The sequence below is a fragment of the Colletotrichum higginsianum genome, chromosome 6 (genome assembly GCF_001672515.1).
Source record: "Colletotrichum higginsianum IMI 349063 chromosome 6, whole genome shotgun sequence".
Lineage (NCBI taxonomy): Eukaryota > Fungi > Ascomycota > Sordariomycetes > Glomerellales > Glomerellaceae > Colletotrichum > Colletotrichum higginsianum.
This window is the reverse complement of record NC_030959.1, coordinates 218,067-245,045: the sequence shown is the minus strand read 5'-3', so window position 1 is coordinate 245,045 and position 26,979 is coordinate 218,067. Positions and strand designations below refer to the sequence as shown.

Sequence of the window (26,979 nt, the reverse complement as noted above, 5' to 3'; positions counted from 1 at the left end):
AAAGAAAAGTTGCACGGAGTGGTGGGTGGGTGGTGACGTGTGTGGGGTTTGTCCGAAGAGCTGCAAGCCGATGCGGGGAGACGGCGTCGAGGACTGGATGCCTCGGCATCAATCGGCAAACAGTTTCACAGTCGGATGATTTTGCTTCAAGGGAGGATCTTCAAATTTGCTGTTGAACTCTCGTTTATCGGCTCAAAGAGTTGCTAGCATGACTGAATACGCCTGGGCGATGATGGTAACAAAGGCGGAGCCGTCTGTCCACCATTGCAACTAGACCTTGCTCTGTGGCCTCCTCCTCCTCAAGTAGAAATAATACGTCCCGAAACCCCGAATGTCCTTGTTGTCCATGGCGCCAATCACAGTGTTGTCGTCGACGTAGCGGAAAGAGTCGATGATGGGGAACTTGTCGTAGACCATCGACGCGGTCACGACGCCGCGGAACCTGACCTCGCGGACCTGTTCGTCTCCTTCAGTCAAACTCACGACGTTATGGTTTGGGGACGTCTACTTACCCTCGCGTGGCCGTACTCGGATAACCATGTCCGCTTGCCGTCCTTGTCGTAGCGCATGATGGGGTCAACATCGTCGACGGATCGGAAGTCCTTGCCGGCCCACTTGAAGTTGCGAAGCTGTTGATGGGTCGGATGGCCGGTGTCGAAGCTGCCTCCTTCCCACTGACCGACGAGGAGTTCGGGCGAGACGGGCTTGAGATGATCGTACACTGCGGCAACGGCAGTCTCGTCTACGCGGCCGTCGATCTTGACCAACTCCGCAAACTGATCTTCGGGTCTGTGATGGTGGTGAGCATTGGAGCTCGGATGGTTACCGACTGGGCTCCCAGGGTGGAAGAGAAGAGAACGTACGATACCCCCATGCTTAAATGCGTTGAACAAGAAATACGTCGGTGTCTTCGATACACGTACTCAGAGATAAAACCAACAGTCACTGGCCGAAACTGCGGACACCCACTAGTTCATGTACGATTCTTCTGCTTGGGGTTGGTGAGGTGTTAGTTGCGCGAGCCGAGGTTGCGAGTCAAAACGATATCCCCACACCTGACTCAACTCAATAGCCGCGAGGGACTTCGTCATATGTTACCGCATCATTTACAGTTGACCCTCGTTTCCATAGCGAACAATTCCCTCCAAATCCTGAAAGTGCGTGTATTTACTTAGTCTTGGGGCGCCTTTGCATTCCCCCAACACCACAGTATCATGCGGCGTTGTACAAGCACATAATCCTGAGCGACTGTAACGATCCAGTCTCTGCTGTTTCTCACCCTGTTTCTGATGTTGCTTCTCAACATTCTCCTAACTCCCCAGAAGCCCTTTGCAGGAGATTTGTTTTAACAATTTACTTTAAGAAACCTGCAGCAGATGTCGCCCGCACTAGAATGGCATCATCCCGCCTCCTGCGTCACTGCCAGTTGAAGTACCGCGGGTCCGAAACCGGTGCGCGGTCGAGCTTGAAATACCCCGGCTGCAACTTCTGGAAGACCTCCTTCGGGTCGTACTTCTTCGCGATCCGCTTCAGCCGGGCCTTGTTCTCCGCCCCGTACCCGGCGACGACGTCCTGAAACTGGGCGGCGTAGTTCATGTAGACGTAGTCGCTGTCCAGCCCGCGCGCCTTGGCCTCAGCGTTGACCCTGCCCAGCACCGCCGACGCGAACGCGTACACGGCGTCGTCGTCGCCTCGATCGCTCCACATGACGGACACCTCCAGGATGTAGAACGGCCCGTCCTCGACGTCCAGCCCCAGCGCGTTGCCGCCGCTCCTCCGCATCGCTTTGAGCATCGGCACCGTGATGCCCTGGGCCACCAGGCAGGGCACGATGCCCGGCACGTCCGCGACCGCGAGGACCTCTTCGAAGTAGATGTCTCGCGCCAGGTTGACGATCTCGACGTCGGCCTTGGTGGTGATCACGGCGAAGACCTCCCGCAGGCCAAAAGGCGTGTTCTCCGCGTTCTCCCTGGCGTAATCAGCGACGGCGCGGTTCCGCGTCGTGTCGGCGACGGCGGGGATGGTGTTCCACTCGGAAAAGATGTCGGCGTCGCCGCCGTCCGGCTCCGCGTAGTACAGTGTCGTCGGCGACAGCTTGGTGCCGTTGAGGTAAAGGTACACGTGCCACAGGCCGGCCTTGGGGTCCTCCTCGGCGTTGGCGATGATGTTGGCGTAGGCCTCGGCGATCCGGGGGAATTGTTCTTCGGTGTAGGTCCGGGACCCGCCCCACATGTTGCCGCCGGGGAGCGGGACGGTGCGGAAGTTGAAGCCGACGACGAGGCCGAAGTTGTTCCCGCCGCCGCGGAGGGCCCAGAAAAGGTCCGGGAACGACGTCTCCGTGACTCGGACGATGGCTCCGGTTGCGATCACGACCTGTTTCTTGTGAGCGAGCGTGTCCATGGTTCTTCAATGCAGTTGACGACCTGACGTACGTCGTAGCTGTCCACGTTGTCGCAGGCCCAGCCGTACAGACCAGAAAAGAAGGAGATTCCGCCTAGAACAGGGTCAGTGTGCGCGATTTTCAACCCATGCCAATTTCTTGGATGTTATTGACAGAGAGATTCATGTGCTCGCCGGGACGATCAACAACTCACCTCCGGTCGTAAGCCCCCCAACGCCGACGCTGTATATCCGCCCCCCAATGACAGTGACGTCGTACTTGGTCAGCTCTTGGTACACATCGCCCCAGACGTTCCCGGGCTGGACCGAGGCAACCTTCCTGTCTGCAGACAACGAAATTCCCCTCATATTCGTAAAGGAGACGGTGATGCCGCCCTCGATGCTGGATGCTCCCGCCATCGCAGCATGGCCGCCACTCTTGGCCGCGAAGGGGCACTGCGTCAGGCGCGATAGAAGTACGACGACCGATACGTGCTCTGGTTCGAACGGCTTGAAGATACAATACGGCCTGACCTCGGCCTGTATCGTCGACCAATAGAGGCTGAAGAAGTCGGTATAAGCTGCCTCGTCTTTCGTCTCGACTGCGTCGTCGCCGTAGATGAATCTCAACGAGCTGCACTACGCGGAGAAATCAAAACGTTAGGCTTCGTATGCTCATGTTCTGCAGGCTCAAAGAAACCACCCACGGCTACAGAGCATCCTTTCTCTGATCGTCTCCCGAGATCTACCAGGTCGGGAATCCCAGACACGTTGATGCCGTGCTGCAGGAGCGCTTCTTCAATGTTGAATTCGGCTGGTTCCACGATCGAGTTGGCGTCGCCCGAAAGTTGCGCAATGACAAGAAGGGCGCGGCTGGCTGCCGAAGTAGCCGCCCATAGGAGTCTCGATCCTGTACGCATAGCTCGAACCGCAATATTTCCTTGCAAGAATAGAGCTGTCGCCGACGTGCAGAAAGAGAGGATGGTTCAGGCCCGGACTAGTTGTGTCAATTGGGGGCAGCGGCATTCTATATGTGCCTCATAGCGCCAAGCCGTGATGGGCGGGTATCTCAATCAAGCACTGCAACATGGGGTTCATCGCATTTTCGTGCAGGTTGCACACTGCCGATTTTGACCTAGAGCATATGTCTCTGCAGATAAAACTCGTCTAAATGTAACACTGTGGCAAGACAACGTGGTAGTAGCCCGGGGGACTAGAAGCCACCATTCGAAAGATCCACGAATGATATCTGCCGTGTTAACGCCAGCCTATGAGGCGGTGCGCCGGCATCATAATTCGATGGCAATGGTCGAGACGCCCAAGCCACTCTTTACGAGATACACCCGAATCCTGTTAACAACGTACTGCGGAAATCTTTCTCAGTGATAGGATACGCGGTCATGCATGTTGGGAGAGGTAACCTGCAACAATTCCTGCTGTGAACCCTCGGGCGTGCAGCCCAACGCACAGCTGTACTCACAGAGAGAATTGTCCAACCAGGCCCATGCCCGAGCCTCGAGGCAGCATCACAAAACCTCGGTTGCAATCTATAACCTTCAACCTGCAATTGGGCAGCAGGTCTGGAGTTCTGCGGAGCGTAGACCGGTGAGCTTGAGCTACGAGCGCAGGATCCTTCGATAATCAATCGCACATGTAGCAGGTGCTCGGCCGGCATCGGCGGTCGTACTTCAACGTGATGTATGTAAAATAGTGTTGACATAGCAAAACTATGTTAGCATAGATCTTCAGAGCCTGAGATTACAGACTAGTTGGTAGGAAGACAGGGAAAGCGTGAGTTTCTGTCGTCAAAGAGGGGGAGGGAGGTTTTCTGCCAGGACTTTCATCGCTTCTCGATGCAAAGATGTCGCATGTCGTCTCTTGGCCCGACCAAACATCAGAACATGGAACAGACAGAGCACCCAAGACACGGGCAGTAAAGCGTTTCTTGGAAGGACCCAATAGTAGGACAGGAGGCTTGGAGAGGCGTTGGAATTGGAATCGCACTAAGAAATCCAGCCCCCTCGTGGCATTCATCCGCGGGTCCCGGGACAAACCTCAACGTTGCGCCGTCCCGAGCCAAAATGGAGTGGCGGCTGTCAGTGATGTACATCGTAGGTAGTGTAGAGGGTCCATCTGGACGCGGAGATGCGTCGTCTGAAAAGCATGGAACGGGACCCCGCGACGCGCATGATGATGCACCTCTCCCAACCTCCACAGCGCCATCACCGCCATTTGGCACACCCCCTTGATTGTCTCCTAGTGACCCTCCCACTGTGACAACAGTACCCAACTCTACTTTAGCTACCTCGTAATACTAGCTATTGCCTGTGGAATTTACTTTTCTTTTTGTTATGTATGTTTTGTTAATATCATACAGTGTCTACGCCCTCTAAGGCTTCCTGTTCTCTTTGGATCTGCCATAACGATATGGGCCGAATGACCTGGCCTGAAAGCATCAAGTAGTGAACTGCATCCCCGTGAGACTTGATAGCAGCCTCATCCAGCTGTTCCTGGACCAAATCGAGTCTCCAACCATCATACTGGTACATCACAGCTTCCCAAGCCTGGATGGTGGATGGTTCCATAGCCAACTTCCACGTGCCTCGCCACACAATTGCAGCTTCGTGTATGTTGCGGAACGCCTGATACCTAAAGAGCGCTGCTAGCCCCTTTCGTCCGTTCCAAATCTCCATTGTTTCTAGTCGGGGCATCTTCATAGCCGCTGCCGCCGCCGCCCGAAGCATAGCTCCAATCTCGATCGAGTTCTCGTCGGGCGTGAGTAATTTGGAAGTGAGAACAAGCGAGGCCAGGTTCGGCCACTCCCAAGCGGGGCTGATCTCGAAGAAGTGGCTAGCATCTGCGATGAAGGATGCTGCGAGATGTTCGAGCTTGAGGCTGGTGAGCGCGATCATCTTGCCAACAGCTGGCGCAGGGTTGCGAATCCTGTCGCATCCGGCTTTTTCGACTCCATCTAGGAATTGCTGCATGGTAACCGGGTACTGCTGATTGAAGTTCTCAAAGACTACAAGTCTCTTGAGATTAATGTTAGAATGCTGGATGGACTCGAAAAGATGTTGGTAACCTAGATAGAGAATGCAGATTATTAGTAAATGAGTACCTAAACATATGATAGCGGGCGATAACTTGAAAGGGTGGGAGGTTTATACAGCAATACTCACCTTCATCTGTATGGCGCTGATACCAGCCCCATTCCCTCCAGGGTTCGTAGTGAAGTTCCCGGAGTCTGGGAAACCGGGCAAACATATGTGCCAGCGAATCCAGCTTCCATCTCCGGCGGTTCTGCTGCCGGAGAAGTAGACTGGTTACGCTGGGACTGATGGAAGCTGATCCCACCATTGCAGCTCTAACTGATCACTATCAAACGGCCCCTGCTCCATAACTCCATGGAACACTTTCAGGATAGCAGATGTAGATGGGGCGGAGTGTCGAAAGCCGGCAACCCAACCATGTTGAGGGTCATGATAGTCTCGGTGCCATATCGCCTTCTCTATACCATAATCACCTGGCATATCCGAAGGAGCGTCGGGCATAAAGGTCAGATATGGAAAACAATGTTCCGAGTCGCTAGGTGAATAGATGCTAATATCGAGCATCAGATCGCTGTGAAGATCCCATGTGCTGAGGACCGCGAACAGATTCCGGAATGCCGTGGTGATGGGACATTTATCTGTATCGCTGATCTCAAATTGCTCTTCCCACGCAACACCTAAGAACGTCCGACGGCGAGGTACGCAAGTGGTGCAATCGTACTCATCAAGTTCCAAGCAGAACCAGATGTAGCGGACGAGAGCCTTGTTTCTTTGGATCATCGTGCCAAAATCGACAAGGCGTGACGGTGTCAGTCTGATTCGAGCAAAGTTATATCGCTCGATCTGTGTTTGCCACTCTCGGGACACCGTGGCCAAGCGGCCCAGTGTGCAACCGTCTTGCGTCAGGCATTGTAAGATAAGAAGCCGGATCTCTGTAGGCAAGCCATCCCATCTTGACGTCCATTGCTTCTTGCCGAGTGACGTTGAAAACATGGCGTGATAGACCGAGCGTTTTAGTTGTTTCGGCGAGAGAGCGATGTAGGTAGAGACCTTTAGATTGTGAGAGTATGTGATTGTTGTGAAATGGAACGGGATTCAGTAATCATCGGATGTGTGGAATAACAGGAAACAGGCGAGATTTACAGTATTTGTGTGATCGGAGTCGGAGACGTTCAATCTGGGCGCTGCCATCGCGCGTCAGACAGCCGTTCGAGTCGCAGGGCGCTGTTAAACCTTGGAGAAACCGTTTTGGGTCGCCTGGGGCGAAAAAGTGGCTTGAAGCTAAGGCAACCTTCAACTCGTCCATGTTCCCAAAAAGCATTATTACCTCGATAGCCTCACCAAGAGTTTGGAAGAGAAACCCTAGCCATCATCATCAGAGAAGTACCTATGGTGAAGAAGGTTGCAGTTTACCTGCAGCCTAACTCCGACTCTACACACTACCCGCCACCCTAGAAGAAGAGTTGAAAGTTTCACATCTCTGATCATTTGTCAGGGTCACGAGCGAGCAGTACGCGGGAAATCAACGAGAGCGCCCTTGTCAAAACAGACTTGGACTTGAACAAGGCCATTTGGTCAAGCTCAGCAGCAGCCAACGGAAGTGACATGGATCCGTAATTGGCTCGTGTGCACGTCAGGTCCGGGCATTCAGTTGCCGACAAGGACCTGTCGCTACCGTCGCCGACATCACCGTGAGGATCGGAATATATTTAGTGGCATTTGGGTCTTTCCTCACAGCATTTGCAGTAGTTGCAGCACTAACGGCAGCCAGATGGAAACAGCTAGTTGAGCATGAAATTGTCTCGGTCCTCATCGATCCTACTTACCTCTCAAAATTCCAACTATTGCTGTTAACCTACAATATTACCTGTTGCAAACTACCTGTGATGCTTATAGGCCGCATTCTACTATTATCATTTAAGAGGATTAATACACTACAATGCTAGGCCTTGTACCTTGAAAGTGACTACTTGAACATGGAGACAACCTAGAGCATTGGTGTACAAAAGGGGTTGTGATTGGTTTTCTGACAGAGCGGTTCGACTAGTTGCTACAAAACCTAGGCCTCCCCGTTAGGTGACAGCAGCGGTGAGCTAGGGCGGGTCACATGGCCAAGCATTACCGGCGGTGGCGGCGGTGGCGGCGGGAGATCGTGCGGGGGAGGAAATGGTGTAAACGCCCGATTGGAACGGTGGGCATGGGCTGAACGGCGGTAGAGGGTGGGCGCGGCTGGGGTAAAGGTGTCTTGCTCCAGAGACCGTGTCCCGATGGCGCCTTTGGGGATCCTTTGGGTGGGCAGTCTTCTTGTCGGCTGTCTCACAAGTCTGCCATGTCATGGTGTCTTACTACTTACCTTACCTTGGGGGGTGATGATTCGGCCAAGGACCAGGTGACGCCATGCTGGGGCCAGATCCAGTCAGAACAGTTCACAGTGCATGGGGCGCAGAGACCATTGGATAGCTTCCCCACCCTCTGCCAACATAGTGCAGGTGGCTTGGCTTGTTTGCTGAACTCATGACCAGGTCTTTGTGATGTGCGATGGGACTTAATGAGGAGTAGGTCGTGAAGGCAAGATGGGAGCTGTCACGACATAAGTAGTGGGCGAGTCTCTACGAGGGTGAGCTACTGCATGTTCCTTTTGCTGTTGACAGTTGGCCAAGAAAAGCTCTACCAACAGCTTCCCCGGATCTTCAGTGGCGGGGGCACAAAGACAGGAACAAGAAAAAGGGGGCCGAAAACCGAGGTGATCCCTGTCAGGACATCGCTGATCGTCGGTGTCCGTAAAGCGTACACTGTCCGTACTGTACAGTTGCGTGAGCTGCCTCGTGTACGTCCTGATGGTGCCATTGCTGACTTGTCCAGGTCTGCTGCGGGCCACGTCCTTCGTCTGGTCTGGGCCGTCTTGGTTGGCGGTTGGATTGCCTACATTAATTGCGTGTTTGTTTCCCCGTCAAGACTCGGATCTGCAGGCCGAGCCAAAGACCCCCCAATCCCGCACGGGCTGGACAGGCATCTGCATATGAACAAGGGAGAATCGTCTCAGCAAGCAAGTCGACAGGCGGACGGCGGGCTTGGACGGCACAGCGGCACGCTTGGGCGGCTGAGCTGAACCTGAAGAAGGCCTTGGGCTCGAGAGAATTCCAAAAGTTCGAAAGGGATCGAAAGGGTCCGGTCCGTCTGCATTGCGACTTCAACGTGGCCGTCGTCAGTTCGGTCGGGACGTGAAAGCGGCGCCGCATGAGGAAGCGCAAAAGCATAACAGAGAGTCTAGGCCAAACGCCCGAACCGAGCTGCGATTGCAGGGGACCGGCAAAGGCATTGGAAGCTCTGGGAAGTCTGGCGGCTCGAGTGTTTCTCCTCGCATCGAGGTTCACGTCCGAACAAGGTGGATGCCTCGAGGGAGACGGCAGACGGAACTGAAGGTAGGCGTTTCTGATTCTCTTTCCGGGTGTGTGCGCATGTGCGCGTCTCTCTCTCTCTTCCCCCCGTGTCTCCCCGTGTCTCCCCGTCCCCCTCATCCCTCCCAGAACCCGAGGACTTGTCGTCATTGGAGAAAGTTTGAGGAGTGCAAAGGGTGAGGCGGCGCGAGAGAGAAGGTGGACGAATGAGGATCCGAGGAAGCTGAAGCTCTGGCGCGAGTCTTATTCGTACTGACCGATGGGAGATAGGACAGTCTGAAGTTTCAAACAGGCAATTCAGTCGAGGACCCCGAAACCTCAGGCAGAGAGAGAGAGACGACAGCGGCCACAGAATATCAGACATCGGACATCGGACATTGGGGACCGGACAGCGGCAACGTGGGAGTTTTACTGTCCACCGGTACCTATTATGGTTGGTCGGTAGTCTGTCTGTGGAAGCAAACATTGATTGGATTGCATCACATCACGGGCGAATCGTGACAGCTCCGGGGTACGTACCTCTCCTCTGCTTCCGCTGCTGCCTCTTGCCTCTTGCCTCTTCTTGCCCTGCTACCCCTGCCCCCCCGTGCAATGCCTCCGCGTCTCCTTCCTCTTTCCTGCCCTTGCTCTTCCCTTACGTCAGGGACCCCGTCCACCCAGTCAGGGAAGGAAGGGACCTGCGTCACAGCCGGCCTAACAGTCGCCCATTCGCCAGGAGAGGAAACACTAGTTTTTGTCTGGACTTGCCCAATGGACTGGGGCTGGAAACGTCCCATGCTTTGGGGGGAAGGAGGAAGGGCCCAAGTGGGAAAGGGAAGGGGAAGGGGAAAGGGAAGGGAAAAGGGTATCTGTGCGGACAATGGTGGTGGCATTGAGAAACGCGACACTTTCCGAACCCTTTTCGGAGCCATCAATGCAACCAAACCCTTCTTTCCCTTCTTTTGTATTTTCCGGGTTTTACTTTTATTCTCTTTTTTTGATTTTGCACTATTCTCCCGACTCCAGCATCCCATCCCATCCCACTCACCCGTCCGCCTCATATTGCCGTTGTCTCTGCCTGCCCCCTTTCTCTGACGGGCATTTGGCTTCGCTGCGTCCGCTGCTGACTGGCAACTCTTGCTCTGAATTTGTTCCAGACCCCTCCAGATCGCCATCCGTCCCCCGATTCGGTCTCGCTGGCCTGACGGAAGACGATCGAGCAGAAGGCAAACGAAAAAAAAAAAACCTCCAAAAGCATACCTAGCTTCGAAAAAAGAGACAGCTTCAAGCTAAGCCAAGTCTCTCTCCCACCACCGACGACTCCTCCCCACTTCGTCCCCTCCCCCCTAATCGCGACGAACTTATCGACGACACACATCGAATCCACCGACGAAACGAGACACCAACCCGGAGACGACAGCAACAATTGCAGCAACCATCGCCACATCACACATACCTCCCTACCTGCCAATTGCTTCAACCCCAAACCGAGCCTCGCCCACAGTCAATCCCTCCGTTTTGACATCCCCGAACTCCCTGATCCATCAGCCACAATGGCTCTCCTCGACGCTGCCGCGCCGCCGGCAGGGGGGCCGACACTATTCGGCATGTCCATGAAGCAGGTTTCCCTCATCACGGTATGCACAAATTACCCGCGTCGCGCCGCGCCTCTCCTCTCGCCTTGTGCGACCGCGCTTCGTGCTTCTTTCTGCCGCAGGGTACTGACATTGGCCTCGTCCCGCAGCTGACGTTCCAAAACTCGGCCTTGATTCTGGTATGCATCTTCCCCGTTGTCGCCTCGCTCTTCGCAAGATGATGCTGACTCGACCCTACAACAGATCATGCACTACTCCCGTATTATGCCTCCCGTGGGCGACCACCGATATTTCACATCCACCGCTGTTTTCCTCAATGAGGTCATCAAGCTGTCCATCTGCTCGACCTGCTCCATTGCCGAGGTCTCGCGGACACTGGCCCCCTCCACCCCGGCCACCGTCATATTCGAACAGATCTTCAACTCGGTCTTCTCCGGCGACGGCTGGAAGCTCGCCATTCCCGCGACACTATACACCCTGCAGAACACCCTGCAGTACGTTGCTGTCGGCAATTTGGACGCAGTCCACTTTCAGGTGCTCTACCAGCTCAAGGTGCGTGCCAGTGCCAGCATTGCCGTCAATTCCATCCTCCAACTCAACCCCCAAACCGACCTGTCTCCTAATGCTAACTCGCCCATGCACCGCAGATTCTCACGACAGCCGTCTTCTCTGTCACTATGCTCCGCCGCGCCCTTGGCTTGAAGCGCTGGGTTTCGCTCATCATATTGACCCTGGGAGTCTCCATCGTCTCGCTTCCCCAACCCTCGTCCGCGAATCACGCAGAATCTTCCTCAGCCAACATCCTCCTGCACGACACCTCGGACCATTTCTTCCCTCGTTCCGTGCACGAGCTAGGTCAAGCTGCCGAGGGCGCTGCCGAGGTGGCCCGTGAGCTCACTAAGCGCGCAGCTGATGGTCTTGCGGGTGTTGGCGGAGAGATCGTGAAGCGGTCGGCCTCGTATCAGGGTATCCAAGAGGACCAAGACCCGTCGCCGCTCATGAACTACTCCATCGGTTTGTCCGCCGTCCTTGTCGCCGCCGTCGCCTCGGGCCTTGCCGGTGTCTACTTTGAGAAGATGCTCAAGGACTCGGCTACTCCTGCCTCCGTCTGGACCCGCAACATCCAGCTATCCTTCTATTCCCTGTTCCCCGCCCTCGCTGGCGTCATCTTCATTGACGGCGAGGATATTGCCAAGCACGGCTTCTTCGAGGGTTACAATTGGGTTGTGTGGACTGCCATTGTTTTCCAAGCTGTCGGCGGTGTCCTGGCCTCGCTATGCATCAATTACGCCGACAACATTGCCAAGAACTTCGCAGCTAGCATCAGTATTGTTATCAGCTTTCTGTTCAGTGTATGGTTCTTCAACTTTGAAGTCAACTTCAGCGTACGTCCACTGGACCTCTCCCTTCCACCCTGATCCATGACTCGGCTCTAACGCACACCAGTTCATCATCGGCACTGCACTCGTCCTGGCCTCGACCTATCTCTATAGCATTCCCGATCGCAAGGGCCGCCCGCCCCCGATCACCATTGCGAGCTACGAGAAGGCCATGGTTGACCCTGCTTACACGCCAGCGGTCACGGATGAGGCCAAGCTCAACCTAGACCCGCTCGACGCGGTTCGCGGCATGGGATTGTCGACGTCTAGGCCATCGTCGCCCATGCTGCATCACCACCGCGCGCCCTCGGCAAGGGGAAAGAACCGCGACGACTAATTTGGACGGCATCGTCGCTTCCAGAATTGGACTTTGGAACCGTTTTGTTTTATGACAAGTGTTCGGGGTGGTGCTGTCGAGATGGGTAGGAACAGGCAACGATCACGAGCTAAAAAGGTTGGATAAAAGGATGGAAAGGGGTAGGGTTTTGTGTTTTTCCCTGCTTTGCAAATTTCCTGGTGGCATACTATGGATTATTTGGACAGATGTTGGATTAGAGTCCGGTTTGCACGCAGACACAACGCAGACACCACACCAGACCGCAGTGTCATCAACAGCGATACCCGGCCAAGCCGCAAGGCAGAGGCAACGGTGCATTGTACATTTATTTTGACGAGCTCCTATTAGGGAGCGAGGAGAACAGAAGTAATGACAGCGAAGGTGGGCCAGTGATGATATTTACAACCTTTGAGCAGCCAATAGCTAATAATGTGTGGTTGTAAATTTTGTCCTGCCTTCCCAACATCCTGCTGCTGCCTGCAAATACCGAATCGCAAACAAACTTCACAATGCTCCATATGGGTCTCTCATCCTGCCTCTAGCCCTATCCTTAACCCCCAACAACCCTCTGTAAGATTTTTTCCAGCACTCTTTCTAATCCGGGGAGATGACAGCAGGATACTGGCAGGTAGGAAATGTCAGATGGCCAAGGAATATAGGCACACAGACATGCATACGGAACAAGATGGGTGCCCGGGTGCTATTTTGCTATTGCTTACAAGGAGAAGAAAAGTAGAGACATCCCTCTTGTTGTGCAACACTGGCGGTGATACCGCGGTAGCGGCCAAATGAGTCTACTGTTCCAAAGTCCAGATCGCCCGAGCCGTTCCAAGACAGCCGACAGTGGGCCAAGGGGTGAAGTTCCCGTCGCGTCACATATTTGGCACAATTTCTACCTAGACCTTCACCTCGCCCGTCACATAGGTACCGGCAATCTCCTCGCAACTGGCCCACACAAACACTGCATCGCCAGACGTAGCCTCGACAGGGAACACGAGCTCTTTCCCCGACATCAAGCTGCCGACTTTGCCTCTCCAAAAGAAGACCAGGGTTCCGTTTGTAGTCTCGGCGGCCAAGGTGACCGAAGGTGACTTGTTCTTCCAGGTGGGAATCTCGCGGTTCGAACAACCCAGCAGGGCTCTCACGATAACTCTGTGTGTTCCCTCTTCCCGTTTGGCAACGTCGACAGCGAGTGCGAGACGCGGAAAGTGAGCCAAGGTACGCACAATCTTCTGGCCGAAAGGCGGGTTGCGGCTCAGGATCCTCTCGATGTGGTAGAACTCCATATCGGCGAGTTGGCGTACGAACTTGACGCCGTGTTTGGCGAGCAGCCCTGCCTTCTTGGGCCCGATGCCGGGGACCTGCAGCAACTCCGTCGGCATCCCCTCCCAGCTGCCCGAGACGACGCCTCTCCAGGTCTCGAGGGCACGGCGCAGGCCGACAGCGTCCCTGCGGGCGCCCATGAGATCGGCGCAGGCGCGCAGGACCTGGCCGAGTATGTCGACGATGCGGCTGCGGCAGGCGTAGAGGTCGTTGCGGGCGTGGAGGGAGAGCTTGTCGCCGTAGTCGCCGCCGGTGGCCTCGCACTGGGCGACGAGGAAGACCTTGTGCCAGGGCTGGGCGAGGGGCTCGCGGAGGTGCCAGCGGGTTGAGGGGTCGTTATTGATGCCGGCGAAGGCGACCTTTTCCGGCGGGGAGAAGGTGAAGGAGAGGAACTCGGTGGCGGAGGCGGCGCAGCGGAGGATCTCGTCGGGAGGGGCGGCGCGGGGGAGGGCGGCGAGGGCGCGGATGGTTCGCGGGGAGAGGGAGTAGCGGAGCATGATGGCGTGTTGGTGGGAGGAGAGGACGGCCGAGGGGGCCTTGTGAGTGTTGGTGGACGCGGGTTTCTGTGAAGACTGTGTACCGGAATGCGATTGAGAGGATGCCGGCTTAGAGGGGGTCGGGTTGGGCGTTGGGAAAGGAGGCATCTTGAATCCGTGGTGTTCTTACGCCAGCAATGGTTCGGTTCTTGGGAGGTGCAGGGGACGGAGAGACTGGAGAGCTACGGTTGACGGTTGGACACTCGGGGTGCGCGAGTTGGCTGGTAGACCATTCATGACTTGACTGCTCTTTCCATGATGGTCTTATCGTGGTAATTTCCTTCTAGTAGGTGAGGTATCTCGAGTATTGGTTGGACTGACAGAAGCAAGCAGGCACGTTGCGGAGGTCCTTCTTTCTTCTCTCGTTCAAATCGTGATATGATCCCCCACCAACGCATGGAAGGAGCGTACTTGGCGATACAAAGAAGAAGGCATGTTGCGGCACTCCCCACGTCTCGACTATCCATGGCCCAGCCCTCGCTCCATCCATTATTCTACTCTTCTCGCTTCACTCAATGTTATTGAGCGAATCGTCAATCTGTGGTACCTAGCTGAGTATGGTGGTATGGCTCATCAGAATTCCCCGTTAGATGTTCCCCTCCACAAGGTTGGCTTCTGTTTGTTTACCTACTTCGGAATCGAGTCTGATTTTATCTCTGCTTAATCATCGATAACCGCATCATTTTGGTCCGGTGTGACTCACTTACTTGCCATCACCATGTGAAAGACAGGTGGCATCTACTCCTTCTATTTCCATTCATCGGAAGCACTGTTGACGTCGTCTGTGGCATGCTGGCGTGCAGCAGCTTGATAAGTGGCTTGAGCAGCGTTGCTTGTATAGGCAAAAATACATCTGTTGAACGTGTTCTTGTAAACAGTGCTCTGTTTCTCGTGCATTGAACCACTTTACCGAGATTCGACGCTCCATCACCCAACTTGAATCCAAACGTGATATCCGGCACGACAATGCTGCCTACGGCTGAAGATAACAGGCGCATTCACTTGACTGTGCCACTCTTGATGCGGCTTTCTCGGCCAGCCAACATGCAGGCGAGCACGACATCCTTGGCAGAGTCTGCCTTGGGATACACAGCTGGACGTGTAAGCCTGCGGCAAATCAGGCTGTCCAGTAAGAGCATGATTTCACACACCGTTAGTCTTCTACAGGCGACGTGAGGTTAGGCGTCCAGCCCAACGGAAGATGCAAATAGGTCCGTTTTCCCTCCGCTCATGCATAACCCCCTCTCCCCGGCCCCTCTTCTTTCATTCAGCCCCCCATCCCACCTTGGTTCGATTGCGGCCCGTATCAACCACAATGGCGGATCCATTGTCAACTGCTGGAACGGCAGTTGGAATCGTCTCTCTTGGAATTCAGGTCACCCAGGCGCTGTTCAAGTACTACAACGATGTGAAAGACCAGCCGTCCGACACAAGCCGCACGTTGAAGAAGCTCGAGAGGTTGCTCCACTTCCTCGGTCGCCTAGAATCGCATTTGGGATCCAAGAACAGGAACGAGGAACTGGCCGACGGGGTTCGAGACGCGGTCCGTAACTGCGGCGAATGCGTCGAGGAACTGCAAACCACCGTCGAAAAGTTTGAACAAGCCCCGGACGACCGCTTCCGGACGGCTGTTCGTGCTACAGGTCGCCGATTGGCGTATCCCTTCCGGCTCAGCACGCTGCAGAAGCTCGATGAGGACATTGACGACGCCGTCAGCCAGTTGTCCCTGGCCCTTGCATTGCTCCAGCAAGACACTGTTGATCATATCGAGAACGATGTCGAAGACATCAAGGCGGTCCTAGCCGCGGTCAGCGCTCGGATCGTCTCCACCGAGATCAGAGACTGGCTCAAAGCTCCAGACGCAACAGTCAACTTCAACGATGCCTGTACCAAGAAACATCCGGGCACAGGCTTGTGGTTTGTAAAGAGTGGCGTCTTCGACACTTGGATCAAAGAACGGCAGTCCTTCCTCTGGCTAAAGGGCTTCGCTGGATGCGGCAAAACGGTCCTTTCGTCGACGGCTATACAGTATGCTCGACGACATCGAAGATCGGACCCTCACATCGGGCTGTGTTTCTTTTACTTCACTTTTAACGACGAGATGAAACAAGACGAATCTGCCATGCTCCGCGCGCTTATTCTTCAGCTTTCAAATCAGCTTAAATACACACCTCGATCCCTGGAGGACCTGCACGAAAACCACAAAAACAGTACGCCGCCGGCAACAGATCTTCTAGAGTGCCTCCGTCAGATCGTGGGAATGTTCGGCGATGTCCACATCATCCTGGATGCACTAGATGAGAGCCCTGACCCTAAGTTCCGACGATCAATGCTCGGTACCCTCAGAAGAATGAGAGCTTGGCCAGGATTGCATCTTCTGGTGACCAGTCGGGACTTGCCCGATATCAGCGAGAGTCTCAAGGCAACACAAGAACAAACTATCGCCATGATGGAGAACGTGGATGAGGACATTGCCGCGTTTGTCACCGAAAGGCTACGGGATGACGAAGAGTTGCAAAAGTTGAAGAAGTATCATACGAGAATCGAGCAGGTGCTGACTGAAAAGGCACAAGGAGTGTAAGTTGCTGGGTGTTGCCCAAGTTGAGCTCAACACGGCTGATTCTGAACAGGTTTAGATGGGTTGAATGCCAGTTCCTCGAACTCAGACAATGCCCCAAAAGCCCCCGTTTCATTGAACAACGACTCAATTCGCTCCCTCGCACACTAGACGAGACCTATGAGAGAATGCTCCAGAACATCCCTCGGGAATCCCAGGAGCCTGCTCAACAAATGTTCTCTATCCTGTGTTGTGCGACGAGACCTTTGACAGTGCCAGAACTCATCGATGTTCTAGCCGTCGATGCTATCGTGCCGCTAAAAACGGGTGGCACGCCCATATTCGATAGTGAACGTCGTGTTGAAGACATAGACGACCTTCAGCAGATCTGCCCGGGCTTCACAGAAGTCGTCATCGATCAGAAGACAGAGGCTGCCACGATACGCATTGCACATTTCTCGGTCCAGGAGTATCTCGAGTCAGAACGAATTACACAACACAAAAATGCAGCTCAGTACCAGGTGCAAATAGAGACTGCCCACGCTTTGATGGCCTCCATTTGTTTGACGTTCCTGCTCGAGGAGAACCTGGAAGAGCTGGAAGTCGACGAAATCCAGGAGGAATATCCTTTGGTGGGCTACGCAGCGGAATACTGGCCGCATCACTTTCACAAAGGCACACAAAGGGTAACGTCCGACAGACAGGCCATCGAACTTTTCACGAATGGGAGAGGATCGCTGACAACATCTATCAAAATCTGGAATCTGGACCAGTACAACGGTTATACGCCAAACGGACAACTTCCCACAGAGGTATACTATGCTTCTTTTCTCGGACTTTCATCAGTTATCGATGTTCTTTTCTCAGAAAATCGTGATCCTCCCGGGCTTCAAAAGTCTGTTGCCTTCGACACGCTCAATGCGCAATGTGGGTATCATGGAACACCGTTGCAAGCGGCTGCTGACAGAGGGCATCATGACGTTGCAAGAGTTCTTCTTGAGAAGGGTGCAAGACCAAATGTGCAGTTTCTCAGTTGGGGTCCATATTGTTCTTATTTTGGTAGCCCACTCCTGGCTGCCGCAGGACAAGGGCATGGGAAGGTTGTGGAGCTACTACTTGATCACGGTGCGAACATCAACGCCAAGGTACGCTCTGAAACTGCTATCTGGCAGGCAGCACGGGGAGGGCATCATGAGATTGTCAAAACTCTTCTCAAAAGAGGCTCCTGTCTCGATGGCAATGCCCTCATTGCAGCGTCCGAGAGCGGCAGCAAGGAGACTGTGAATGCCCTTCTTGACGCAGGTGCTTCTATCAACGCATCGATCGCGGACGACGATGATCACAGGACAGCGTTGAAAGCAGCTATCGAATATGGTCATAATGAAGTGACTGAGCTTCTACTGCACAAGGGCGCTCAACCCATAATCCCAATGCCTGGGGGTGAGATCAAGGAAGCATTGGACCTGATTCAGCTTGATTATAGGCCTCTAGATGCAGGCATTGTGCGACTGCTAGTTCAGTACTTCCTTGCGGCAGGTATCGATCAACCGGACATCAAAGGCCGGTTTCCAAAGTATTTGAGAGCGGCAGTCGAGATAGGGGACGGAAATCTAGTACGTTCGCTCCTGGGCATGGAGATCAAGCTCGGAAATTCTGAGTGCTGGAGCATTGCACTCTTGGAAGCGTCTAGTCGGGGGCATCGCGCGATCGTGGAGATGCTCTTGGACAGTGATATTGACGTCAATGTTCTAATAGAACGGGAGTTTGATGACCTCGGAAGGAACCGTCTCAGGACTGTTTTTGGAACGCCACTGCAGGTAGCCTCCAGAGCTGGACTTGAAGAGATTGTTGATCTTATCCTTCAAAGAGGCGGAGACCCAAACGCACCAGGTGTGCCAGGGAAAACTGGCACAGCACTTCAAGAAGCATCGTCAAAAGGCCATGTGGGGCCTGTGAAGTTGTTGCTTGCAAACGGCGTTACTCCCGGTGACGTCGAGGCGGGGAAAGCACTCTGTCGAGCCTCTAAACACGGTCACGCACAAGTTGTCAAATTGCTCATCGAAAACGGGGCGCCAGTCAACGAGTTGGATTCAAACGATTTGGAGGGTGGACCTGCAATTCAAAAGGCAGCAGCTGGTGGACATATTGACGTCATCAAGATACTTCTCGATAAAGGGGCTGGTCTGCATCTTCAGAGCGAATATGGTCCACCTCTAGTTATAGCAGCGAAAGAAGGCCATGAGAGCATTGTTCGGACACTACTGGAAAACGGCGCGGATGTCCACTACACTCAGGACAATGAGGAAATAACGGCACTGATGGCAGCGTCAGCTGGTGGTTGTGTTGACACTGTCAAAACTCTTCTTGAGCATGGTGCTGGCATGGACGATCAAAACTCGGGTGCAAGGCTTCTGGCCGCGCTTTCGGCCGCGCTTTCGCCTAGGCACTTCGCCAATGGCTTATCGCAGTCGGAGGAAGTCATACAATTGCTTCTCAACGAAATTAACCGTCCTACCATCACACTCAAGGTATGTTTCGAAGACCACCATACGATGTTGAAGCATGCAGCTCGAAAGGGTCACAAAAGCGCAGTGTCATGGCTTTTGAAAACTAGCGGATCCAGTGGTTCTCTCATCAACAGTGCCATATTTACAGCAGCAACGTCTGGCCAAACTGAAGTCTTACGGCTGCTACTAAGAAACGGTGGCGATCCGAATCCTGAAAACGAGTACCCAGAGGGCGGCTTCGCTCTACATGCGGCAACAAGAAGTGGTCACGAGAACGCCATCCTCTTACTACTCGAAAACGGAGCGAACATCAACGCCCAATCAGCGAAAACTGGAACAGCTCTTTCGATCGCCTTGAGAAAGGGTCGGAGAGACCTCGTACAACTTCTACTTGAGCGCGGAGCCGACGTCAACATAGTCTGCGGGAAGCACGGAACGGCACTGCAAGCTGCATCCACGAAAAGGGGCCACGTTGACTTGGTGGAATTACTGGTCAAAAACCGCGCTGATATCAATGCGCGAGCCGGGAAATACGGGACAGCAGTTATCGCAGCCTCGGCCAATGGGTCCTTGGATGTTGTCGAATTCCTGATAAGAGAGGGCGCCAATGTAAACATTCAAGGAGGTGTGGGGTTTAGGACAGCCTTTGGGGCGGCGCTTTCCAAGGGTCACACGGATATTGCTGAGTTGCTCATCGAAAATGGATTCAACCTCCGATTTGCACTCCAAGGCGCTTTAGAGTGGGGATGCAAGAGCATGGCGGAAGAATTGCTATCACTCATTGTCGATGACGTGGAACCCCAGGTACCCGAGGATTCTTCAGCTCTTGACGCGCCGGCAGTGGACGACTTCTTGGAGATTAGTAGACGACTGCTGGGGAATCACGAGGACTCCGACGAAAACCAAGGAAACCATGAGACACCACTTCAACTAGCGCTTTCGGAAGGTCGCAGAGATGTGGCTGAGTTGATACTCCAGTATGGCGCTCATGTCAACAAGGGGCCGATAACACCGCTGCAACTAGCGGCGTCATTGGGAGACGAGCTCATGGTTTTGGCTTTACTTCGACATGGCGCCGACTCCAACGTTTTTCAGGGATGGGAATACTGGCCAGCGCTGCTTTGTGCGCTCTTTGAAGGGCATGACGAAGTCGCCACCTTGCTTCTCGACCAAGGACTCGACATATCGAGTGACTATGGCGGAAAGGGAACGGCCCTCCAGATGGCAGTCTACGTAGGCCACCTATCTGCAGCGGAATATCTTGTTCAACATGGCTCGGATGTCAACGAGTCAAGGGAGTGGAATCCATTTGGTCCGGCATTGTACGAAGCGGTTTTGAAAGGCGACACAGACATGGCTAGATTGCTACTCTACCACGGCGCCAACGCGAACGTCAGCTACAGATGGTATGAGAGTGTCTTCTCCGCAGCGTTGGAAGCTGGTAAGTCAAAGCACCCACTTTTGGGCCACCCCCACATATGGGCCACCCAAAAATGAGGGTATTCCCATCGACACCAGTATGTTCAATTAACTATTGACTGCACCTAGATGCCACCACAATACAGCTTTCAGCCTCACTAGGTAAATCAGCCTCGCTGGACTCATCTGTGATATCCTCTTTATCGCCAGCCTCAACCTGAGCCTTCTGGATGTCTTTGATGTTGGCGAACTTAGTGTTTGGGTTGATCTGAACTGCCTTCCTTTTCCTTACTGCAGTGTTGGTAACTTGGGCCTGCAGAAGCTCCAGCTTATGCTGGGCAGTGGCCAGCTCATAGGCCTGCTCGCTGAAGCCTTTTTTCACCTTCATGAAAAGGAGGCGTTGGGTATGCGCATCATTATCCAACTCTGTGAATAGCTTCAGTTGGCCAGACAGATCCTTCATCTTCCTTGGCGTCGACCATGCCACTGCAGACGACGCAGATGCCCATCCTTCAGCTTCCTTGCCCCTAGACTGCCCTTTGCTGACCTGATCTGACGATGCTGATGGCTTTGGTGTTGTTGGGAGTAGGAGGGAGCTCATCAGAGGCTTCGCCATAGAGACAGGCCATAACCCTGTCCATTTCCAACCACTTCTGATGTTCTGCATCGTCATACCTGCAAGGGCAGCCTTATAATAACAGCCTAGGAAGTTCCTCTTGCCTACAATAGTAGAGTCATTCCATAGACTAAGGTATCCAAGCTCCTTCCTATAGGCTGCCTTAAGAGGGCTGAAGACTGCTTGATCAAGTGGCTGGAGGACATGGGAGGTGTGTGGCGGTAAGAACAATAGATGGATGTTGTTTATATAGCACAACCACATAAAGTCAGTCGTTGTGTGGCTCCCATGCCCATCCAGGATCAATAGTCTAGCCTCCTCCTTATCCCCCTTGCCCTGAGGGACAGTCTGAGGGATAAACACCTTCTGCAGCCATTCAACTGCAGTAGCATCTGTTGTCCAGCCATTTTCAGTTGCTGTGAATTGCCAGCCTTCATAAGGGCTAAGATCTAGAGGAAACCACTGCTGCTGGACTGTCTTACCCTTATATATAATAAGGGGATGAAGTCTGTGGCCTAGGGCAGAGATGCATTCAATAATAGACACCCATGCCCTTGATCCAGGCTGTTTCTTGCGGATAGACTTCGCCTCAGACATCCCCAGCACCAGCCCATTAGATCCCTGGCCCTCAAGGATACCAGTCTCATCCATGTTATATCTGTTGGCTGGTTTGATGCTGATGATCTCTGGTATGGCGAGATGCTTGAACCAGTCCCTGATGACCTCAGTAGATGCCCCATTAACACGTCTTGAATCAATAGGGCAACTTCTCTTGACCTTGACTGATGGATTCCTCCTTATAAAGGCCTGGACCCAGCCTCTCCCTATAGGTTGGGTATCCCCTATGGCATGAAGGATTCTTTCTGCAAAATGCTTCACTTGTTGATGGGTTGGAGGAAGCCCAAGGGCATGCTGGATTCGCACCCATTCAGCCAACTTGGCCTCCTGGCTCACTGTGAGCCTCTGCAGGTCAGAAAATGCTGCTGCCCTTGCCTGGGTGCCTTGAAGACGATGCTGAAGGGTAGACCTTGGCACACCATACTGCTGGGCAGCCTTCCTGACACTCTGACCGTTCGAAATGGCCTCAAGCGCTTGATTGACTTCATTTTCTGTATACTGGCTCATAATGCCTAGAATAAGGTGCCCTAAAAAGATGAGGCCATTTGCATAAGGTTGGAAAAAGATGTGATAGTTTGAAGTTGGAGGAGGATGAAGGAGGAGGTTGGTGATGAGGCATTTTTGGGTGGCCCATATGTGGGGGTGGCCCAAAAGTGGGTGCTTTGACTTAATGAAGATGTCATTAGGTTGCTGACAGAGAGGAGCGCGGCACATGGATAGTTTCTTGAGGTTTGTCTGCGACGGCTTATGATGTTACTTAGCTGCGTTTCCATTACTCTGTTGTTTAAATTCTTGCAGACATGTAACAGTTCATGCTAGATTATATTTGTCATGGGAAAGCAGTGGTTGTGCTAACATGCTGTCATGGCTAGTGTGAAGGGTGAGGTTGGTCCATGGCATGTATGATTCGTGGAAGTTAGGCAAGATAGTGGAAAGGGATATCGATAAGAAATATGAGATAAGATAAGACCAAGCTCCAAAGTGACGATCGCGAAGCCCCAACACGTTCTCCAACTGGGAGAACAAACGAAGACGACATCGACAGCAACGCCCGCGCTCCGCTCTCTGCCAAAGGATGTCGCCGTCTCAATTCATACCCGCCCGCAGCTCCCGCCACCGCCTCGCCTGCATCGCCCTCTACCGCGCCCTCATCCGCGAGGCGCGCGCGATCCCCGTCCCCGACGAATTGCTGCGCAAGGGCACGCAGAACCCGATCCCGCGGCTCGTGAGGAAGGCCTTTGTGCGCAACCGCACCGAGACGAGCTACCGGATCGTCTTCTCGGCCCTGGGCACGGGATACAACGTACGGCCCCAACGCCAGAGACTTGCCCTAGACCCTTTCCACCCGCTGACCGTCTCCCCCAGTTCCTCAACCTCTTCAAAGCGGCCCAGACCCCCGACTCGACGGAACACTCCCAGATCATAGCCCACCTGCGCGAGAAGAGCGCGCGCGACGCGAAAGCCGAAGCCGGGAAACCCCCGCCCCGCGTCCCGCCGCCCGAGAAGCCCAAGTGGCCGCCCCTCCTGCAAAAGGTCTCGAGGGAAGGCCAGCCGCCCGCGTACGTCTCGCCGCGCTACCCCGTCCCGCGGGAGAAGCTCACGGGCGCGCGGCGCGTGCCGCGCCTCGTCGTGACGGCCGAGGGGATCGCCTTCCTGCGGCAGGGCAAGCCGCAGCATCGCTCGGTGGTGCGGTACGTGCAGCGCGCGACGAAGGCGAGGCGGCAGGCGATGGAGCTGATGCTCACGTCCAAGCGCGAGGAGGCGCCGTGGGCCGCGCTCGAGGATCGGTGGGACGAGATCGTGGGCAAGGAGGTCCAGGCGGCGGAGGCGCGGAGGCGTGAAGTCGACGAGGACACACCGGAGCGGAGGCGGGAGAAGGGGAAAGGGCAGCGTCGCAGCAAGGCGCCGCAACGGCCGGCGGGGGCCGAGGAGACCTATGCGGGGGCGGTCCAGGTGAGCTGGAAGTTGGCGACCAAGCGGGTTGACGACTTGATGAAGCGGGAGACGGCGCGGGCCAGGGCGTTTGTGGCGATCCGCGAGGCGGAGAAGCAGATGCTCGAGGAGGAGGAGCGGGTGGACCTGGCGCGCGGCCACCGCTGGATGGTGGACACGCCCGAGAAGAAGATGCAGAGGCACAGGCGGGCCCGGATGGAAATCCGCACGGCCAAGATCGAGCGCAAGGCGAAGAAGAGGGAGAGGGACATGCGGGATAGGGTGAGGGGCTTGCAGCCGGCGCCAGTCGGGGTGTGAAGGGGGGAGTTCCCCTCCCGTTTCCCCTCCCGTACGCGGGCGAGCGAGAGACCTGTCTGTCTGTACTTATACTGTACCCATCTGTTCCTTAGGCCTTTGTCAAATGATACCACTTTGCTGCTCATTCGCGTGTTTTCGCGATCACTTGGGGGGAAATTAATGGGGAAATGCACTCGCTTTTATTTGCCATGATACCGTGAGTATAATGGATACATCTAGGTAAACCCGTGTGTCCAACCAACATGCTCCTTTATCCCAATCGTAAATCATACTTCGTTGTGTTGCAAGCAGCTTCGCCATTGGTCTTCACCTGACGCGCTTTCTGCTCCTTCCTGGGCTGACGGGCGCATGGCTGATCTGCAGCGGCGGACCGACCATCCTTGCGAGCCCGTGCGACTCGCCCGCAACGGCGGCCCAGCTCTTGCCCGGTTGTAGAGACGGGGGTTGCTTGGCCTGGACTCCGCCGTCGCGCGAAACCTCGCTTCCGGCGACCGACGCGAGCTCTGCCTTGGTCGTGCGAGGGGAAGACAGCGCGGACGACACGGACGGCGGGACGGAGCGGGCGGGAGTCGACGGCTCGTCGGACGGGCTTGCGTCGGGCATTTCGCGCACCACGATATCGAAGCCGGCTTGCTTCAGGGTCGGGCTCGCTGCCGGAGGGGTGAGCGCTTCTTCCGTGGCCGTCTCGAAGCTGAGGCGCGAAAAGAGGGAGGAAGACATGCTGGCTTGCGTGCTGTCCGCCGAGCCGGGATCCCGGGCGAGGTGGGGCGTGCTCGACCGCGGGGTGGCCGGGATCTTGGCGAGGACGGGCAGGCGTGAGTTGGAGCCGCGCGTGGGTAGCGTGCCGCTCGACTGCAGATTCGGAGACGGGGTGTCGGACGACCGCCGCGCAGGATCAGACCGAGAGGCGCCTGACATGACGGCGAGATTCGGGGTGACCCAGGCCTTGTGGGGGCCGCTCGAACCCCGCGTCGGTGGCTTCGGGCGAGGGACTGCCGAGCATGGAGCGTTCGTCGTCGATGGAGGTGGCCGTATGGCGGGTTGAGACGATGGGTGGGTGCGTGGCCTGCTGGTGATTCCCAGTCCGTGAACCGAGGGTGCGATGGGGGCGACGGGGATGGAGCGAGCATCGACGACGGCGTCTGCCCTGGGTAAGCCGGTACGAACGCGTTTTCTCGCATGCTCCATCAGCTCGCTGACCCGTTCTTCGAGTTTTCTCCGTTTCTGCCTCTCCTCGTCGCGCTGCCTGGTAAGGAGGTCGGTGTCCCTGGCATGCTTCTTCTCCTGGTTTTCGATGCGCAGACGGTACGTCTCGTCCATTGCTCTCAGGGCCTTGATCTCCCTCTGGAGGCGTTCGTTCTCCGGTTTCAACCTGGCGTTCTCGGAGGCCATGGCGGACAATCTCTCATCCACCCTTTTCACAACATGTCGGGTGCTCTTTCGACAGCAGCTGTTGTGGTAAACCTGTTCGATGCCGCCGAGATCGACGAGTTCTTGATCCACTTCATCCGCCCTGGGTCTGGACTTGGGGTCCGACGAGACCATCCTCGCAGTAAGGCCGAGTATATGGCGAGGGGCGACAGTCGGGTGTTTGGCATCGTGGAAATCCTGCGTGGCCAGAGCATGGAGCGCCAGGTTTTGCTGGTGCGCTTCCAGCTTTTCGGCGCGCGAACGGGGGGCCAAATCCCCGACCACGGAGTGGAATTTTTCCAGGTCGCCATGATACACGAGCGTTGCGATGTTCAGGTATATGAGACCCAGGCAGTAAATGTCGGCGCACTGAGTCGAATATTCCTCCGGGATGTAGGCCTCGGGGGGTCGCCATTTGGGGGTTCCGTGCAGGCCCATGGTAGCGGTGTTATCCTGGTTGTGGAAATCCCGAGCGATGCCAAAGTCGGCGAGATAGACCTTGTTGGGGTTCAGGAGGATGTTGCTCGGCTTGAGGTCAAGGTGGCGAACCTTGGAGGCGTGGCAGTGGGCGACGGCCTGCGCAACGCAGCCCATGATGCGCTGGAGGAAGTCGAGAGGACACCTCGAACTGTTGTTGGCTTCTGCGGGGCCGTGTCGGCGGCCACACTCGACGAGGGTCGGATCGGATATGTCAAGGTCTTCGAGCCTCTTCAAGATGTCGCCCCGATCACCCTGGCCGCTTCTCAGGTCGGCGAGATCGGTGAGCAGCTCGTCGAGATTACAGACAGCGACAGGCCATATGAGAAGGTAGAGCTCTCGCTGTTTGAAGGTATAAGTCCCGATCAGCTTGACGATGTGGTCGTGATCCAGTCGCTCCATGGCAAGGGCCTCCCTTCGCAGGGTGTGGAAGGTCTGGTTGCGCTGAGGCTTGATCCACTTCCGCGCCAGACGGACGGTGCGATGCGTGACCCTCTCGACGCGGCCAAAGGTGCCCATACCCAGGTCGTTGTCTTTGGGTGCGATGATCTTGGAGTGTATCTTCTTGGCCTCGACGAAGTCGTCTGGGTGTTTCCCACTGCGACGCATTCATGTCAGCTCGGGCCATCTTCAATCAACGGAAGGGGCAAAGATGGCGGGGAGCAGACTTACACGCCAGACCAATGGCCCGATGACATTTCCCATTCTCGGATCTTGGACTTTTCGTAGAGCTCGCGGTGGGCTGGTGGGAGGCGGTCGGGGTGCGTTTGGGACTTCAGATGAACCGTGGTCCAACCGGGGTCAGGGCCGTCGTCGGCCATGGCGTGGGGTAGCAAGGATGGCGATCTGCCCGCGGCGCTCGTCTCGTTAGACGCTTCAGAGAGTTTGGAGAAGGTGGTTGCTGGCCCTCGCTGGATGCCGTTAGAGTCGCGAATTGGTCATGATCCCGGCTCGCGGAGCACTGCGCATGCCCAATGCCGATAGTTATTGCTTGTGTACCGACAAGAAAACGAGGCGACTCTGGTGTGTCAGGCAGCACAGCGATTGACTGTATTGTCAGAGGTTGTCGATCGCTACCCTTCCTAGAAGAGGGGGATACGCCGGGGAAGGAAAGGATGAAGGTTGTTGGTTAGATGGGGAGGAGGAGGG

At 55.2% G+C, this 26,979-nt stretch overlaps 8 protein-coding genes across 8 annotated transcripts; 4 read left to right on the top strand and 4 right to left on the bottom strand.

Annotated features, from left to right (window-relative positions):
* Positions 1-270: 270 nt before the first annotated feature.
* CH63R_08480 (FAD binding domain-containing protein) lies at positions 271-3,299 on the bottom strand (the record flags this gene model as incomplete). The annotated part of the gene is made up of 6 exons (XM_018303454.1): positions 271-456; positions 513-789; positions 1,436-2,373; positions 2,433-2,494; positions 2,595-3,018; positions 3,129-3,299. The coding sequence occupies 6 exons, from the start codon at positions 3,297-3,299 to the stop codon at positions 271-273; spliced, it is 2,058 nt and encodes a 685-aa protein (XP_018155477.1).
* Positions 3,300-4,748: 1,449 nt separating this feature from the next.
* Positions 4,749-5,736, bottom strand: CH63R_08479 (Oxoglutarate iron-dependent oxygenase; the record flags this gene model as incomplete). The annotated part of the gene is made up of 2 exons (XM_018303453.1): positions 4,749-5,401; positions 5,559-5,736. 2 exons carry the CDS (start codon positions 5,734-5,736, stop codon positions 4,749-4,751), a joined length of 831 nt encoding a protein of 276 aa, XP_018155476.1.
* Positions 5,737-8,818: 3,082 nt separating this feature from the next.
* Positions 8,819-9,328, top strand: CH63R_08478 (uncharacterized protein; the record flags this gene model as incomplete). Its single annotated transcript, XM_018303452.1, has 2 exons — positions 8,819-8,851; positions 9,098-9,328. The coding sequence occupies 2 exons, from the start codon at positions 8,819-8,821 to the stop codon at positions 9,326-9,328; spliced, it is 264 nt and encodes an 87-aa protein (XP_018155475.1).
* Positions 9,329-10,359: 1,031 nt separating this feature from the next.
* On the top strand, positions 10,360-12,117 carry CH63R_08477 (Nucleotide-sugar transporter; the record flags this gene model as incomplete). Its single annotated transcript, XM_018303451.1, has 5 exons — positions 10,360-10,443; positions 10,551-10,580; positions 10,645-10,953; positions 11,049-11,786; positions 11,848-12,117. The coding sequence occupies 5 exons, from the start codon at positions 10,360-10,362 to the stop codon at positions 12,115-12,117; spliced, it is 1,431 nt and encodes a 476-aa protein (XP_018155474.1).
* Positions 12,118-13,013: 896 nt separating this feature from the next.
* On the bottom strand, positions 13,014-14,084 carry CH63R_08476 (DEAD/DEAH box DNA helicase; the record flags this gene model as incomplete). The annotated part of the gene is made up of 1 exon (XM_018303450.1): positions 13,014-14,084. The coding sequence occupies one exon, from the start codon at positions 14,082-14,084 to the stop codon at positions 13,014-13,016; it is 1,071 nt and encodes a 356-aa protein (XP_018155473.1).
* A 1,207-nt stretch (positions 14,085-15,291) lies between these two features.
* Positions 15,292-16,557, top strand: CH63R_08475 (vegetative incompatibility protein HET-E-1; the record flags this gene model as incomplete). Its single annotated transcript, XM_018303449.1, has 1 exon — positions 15,292-16,557. The coding sequence occupies one exon, from the start codon at positions 15,292-15,294 to the stop codon at positions 16,555-16,557; it is 1,266 nt and encodes a 421-aa protein (XP_018155472.1).
* Positions 16,558-22,768: 6,211 nt separating this feature from the next.
* Positions 22,769-23,943, top strand: CH63R_08474 (DNA repair protein; the record flags this gene model as incomplete). The annotated part of the gene is made up of 2 exons (XM_018303448.1): positions 22,769-22,996; positions 23,059-23,943. The coding sequence occupies 2 exons, from the start codon at positions 22,769-22,771 to the stop codon at positions 23,941-23,943; spliced, it is 1,113 nt and encodes a 370-aa protein (XP_018155471.1).
* A 306-nt stretch (positions 23,944-24,249) lies between these two features.
* CH63R_08473 (Serine threonine kinase) lies at positions 24,250-26,651 on the bottom strand (the record flags this gene model as incomplete). The annotated part of the gene is made up of 2 exons (XM_018303447.1): positions 24,250-26,428; positions 26,503-26,651. The coding sequence occupies 2 exons, from the start codon at positions 26,649-26,651 to the stop codon at positions 24,250-24,252; spliced, it is 2,328 nt and encodes a 775-aa protein (XP_018155470.1).
* Positions 26,652-26,979: the final 328 nt, after the last annotated feature.